Source organism: Opisthorchis viverrini (assembly GCF_000715545.1).
Source record: "Opisthorchis viverrini unplaced genomic scaffold scaffold6291, whole genome shotgun sequence".
NCBI lineage: Eukaryota > Metazoa > Platyhelminthes > Trematoda > Opisthorchiida > Opisthorchiidae > Opisthorchis > Opisthorchis viverrini.
This window is the reverse complement of record NW_008753375.1, coordinates 1-3,143: the sequence shown is the minus strand read 5'-3', so window position 1 is coordinate 3,143 and position 3,143 is coordinate 1. Positions and strand designations below refer to the sequence as shown.

Here is a 3,143-nt window from a genome sequence, read left to right as displayed (position 1 = left end):
GGAATAGGAGTGTTGGGATCTTCCATTAATTGAATTGGAAGGCTTGTTGAGATAGTGTTTTTGTGGAGTATTCGTGTATAACTGTGTCCAGTTGATTTTTATAGTGCATGTTGGTCGTTAGGTGTTTGGCTCCATCGGGTACTGTCCATAGGGTGACATCCAGTTGTGTTTCCATGAGGATGTGAGCGTAGAGGCGAGCGATAGTTTCAGTATTGTTGACTTGTTCGATGTAGGGTAGGAAGATGAATAGGAAGGGTAGATCATACTCGGGTATTTTGGATTGGTTGCCCGTTACATCGTTATTGACTTTGACATTCATGGCTATTCCCGTTTTTACAGGTTTTCTTTCAGTCAGTGGGAAGTAGTGTCCTCTGGCATTGTCAAATGCGGGGACTGCTTGTTTGAGACAGTTCATCTGGTTGTCAAATTTGAAGTTGTAGTACACGGTTTCCACCTGATGGAAGGTTTTCACATCGGCTAACCCCAGTAATCCTTCATCGCTTGTTTTAGCCCAATAAGTGTTGCTGCGTAGTTTCAACTGTTGGTTGACAAACACGTCCTTGTCAATAGCGGTTGGAGAGGTGACCGTGTCCAGTATTCCTAAGGAGTCTTTGGCGATGTAGGCGTAGGGTGTTGTGTTGAGCGCTGGCGTGTCTTGTTGCGTAGTTGAACTAAGACTCTGCTGAAGTGGTACAAAATGGCTAAAGCGAATAGAACCCGAATTGTAATTGATGTAGTCGTATACTGCGACGAGGTTTGCAAGAGGGTCTCTAAAGTTGTCACCATTCATATTAATTGACCAAAACTCGAAGATTTGATACGGGATAGAGGTGACGTAATATTGTGTGATTCCGGTGTCCGCGGGTTTGTACTGAGCGAGAGTAAGGTGCTGTTTGCGAGTGATGGTGATGTCGGTTTTGTAGTAGTGTATGCCGAAGAGAGATTGAGCATGTTTGGCAACAGCAAGATTCGACCCACAGGACTCTTCCTCGTTTGTGTCGAGACGTTGTCGTTTAGGTTCCATGATGGAGACAGTTTTGGGTTCTTGCGTATCTTTCTTTGGTGCGACAGGTGTTGTCGTCGCGGTGGTGGTTGTAGTTGTGGGCTTTGTTTCGTGTTCCTCTGGTTTTATACTAGTTGTGGTTGGAGGTTTGGAGGGAGGTTCGGGTTTAATAGTTGGCGGAGGTTCTAGTTGTGATCCTTGTTGTGTTGGGGGAGCAGGAGTAACCTTAGGATAATTTTTTCGTCTGGTTTGCAAAACATCTATCATATTGCCGGTATATGGTGGTACATCTCTGGTTGCATGTGTCCACATGAGATGTGCCTGGTACTTAATGTCGTTCAGTTGGGTTTCCGTTATCATCAAAATCGGGTCCCATGGTATTCCCCGTAACACTTGCGATAGTTGTTCTCTAAACTCTGGATCTAGGACATATCTGTCCCATGTGGATAGTAAGCCGGCGATAGTAAGATCCTTGTTGATGAGCCTGGCGAACAACTTGAACCTTTGCATAATTAATTCGCGGTTGTTTTGTATGAACTGTGCTATTGAGGTTGCTAGTGCCGTTCCGTGAAACCCTAGGATATGCCAGAAAAGCTGGTGTGCTACAGGCAGTTCGATGGCGAAGTTTTTCACCCATAGTGCGCTTGCTTGCAGGTTTCGTATTGCCTCTGCCCAGGTTGTCATCTTAATGATCTTAACCCCCCGTGCTAGTGTTTAAATAGAAGATATTGGTTGGAGCAAGGGAGTAAAATTTACAAAGATTTAAAGTACCAATTTTTGAAGTGACACGTACATAAATGACAGTTCGGGTAACCATAGTGCGCTTGCTTGCAGGTTTCGTATTGCCTCTGCCCAGGTTGTCATCTTAATGATCTTAACCCCCCGTGCTAGTGTTTAAATAGAAGATATTGGTTGGAGCAAGGGAGTAAAATTTACAAAGATTTAAAGTACCAATTTTTGAAGTGACACGTACATAAATGACAGGGTGGTTCGGGTAAGTCAGGCGATCCCACCTTCACATGAAACTTGAAGTAGAAACACCGTTCTAGAATGGCTTTACCGTCTGCATCAAGTACGTAATACGTTAATGGATTGTTTGTTGTAATCAAAACGGGTAGGCGTTCCAATCTTTCGTCCTTCTGGTGTTTAACATGTATATCGAACGGGTTACCCCCGAGCAACTCTTTGAAGTTATTAACGGTGAGTTGGGTGATACGAGGTTCCTCCATCAAGGCCAGGGTTTTGTTAAGTAAGTTCATGAGGAAGAACTGGCTGTGATCACCAGATCGTTGAACCGTTCCATACACATAATTCTCAGCGACCAGTTTTACGAATAATGTTTTACCGGTTGTTGTGGGTCCCTCGATTACGAATGCGTTTTTTCGTGTACATAGTTTGTTCATTACTGCTGTGAGGGATACCAGTAGTTCTCGCTTGTTGATGTGGTTGACGTTGATCAGTAAATCTAACCACTCTTCTCCTTGTCGTGTGTCTGCCGGATGTGGCAGGTACGGACTATGGTGGTTGCTCGTAAGAATCTGTTCGAATGTCATGGTTTCTTGTTCTAGTATGATTTCCTTGCAGTAATTCGCAATAGAGTGTTCTGCTGTCTCTTTCCACGTTGGACCGTATTCTGCGTAGATGTCGTCCGTATCTTGTACACTGAGTCTCTTGTATAGCTCATTGTAACTCCTTGCGTCATAGGTCCGTACGAGTTCCCTCATAAGATCTAGTCTTCTTTTTCGGGTGATATTGTTATGCTTTTGTCTGGAGCTTCTTTCATCTCTAAGTAGCGTAGCACAGTCCTTGCGTTCACGTGGTATCATATACAGGTCGTCTCGTAAATGTTCCAGCTTCCTACCAATGCATGTGATTGGTGTTTGTGCAGCTCGTACTAAATAGGCCGCAAAGTGGTTCCAGTTTATGACGGGTTGCACGGTTGCCATGATATTCATTGTCTGACTTCTATCCAGTCTCTGTATTGTCCTGGTTTTGTTTTGAGGGCAGCACTCAAAGACGAAGTGGTAGTGATCTCCATGATCCACGAATAGGCAATTGGCTCTTGTCCCCCTTTCAAATCGGGGTGTTTGTCCTCGGTACACGAAATTTTTCAACGTTGCATTATGGCAGAACCGCGGAA

General features: G+C 44.4%; 1 protein-coding gene across 1 annotated transcript; it reads right to left on the bottom strand.

Annotated features, from left to right (window-relative positions):
- Positions 1 to 25: 25 nt before the first annotated feature.
- T265_12179 (hypothetical protein) lies at positions 26 to 2,958 on the bottom strand (the record flags this gene model as incomplete). Its single annotated transcript, XM_009179266.1, has 2 exons — positions 26 to 1,578; positions 1,977 to 2,958. 2 exons carry the CDS (start codon positions 2,956 to 2,958, stop codon positions 26 to 28), a joined length of 2,535 nt encoding a protein of 844 aa, XP_009177530.1.
- Between the last annotated feature and the right edge of the window lie 185 nt (positions 2,959 to 3,143).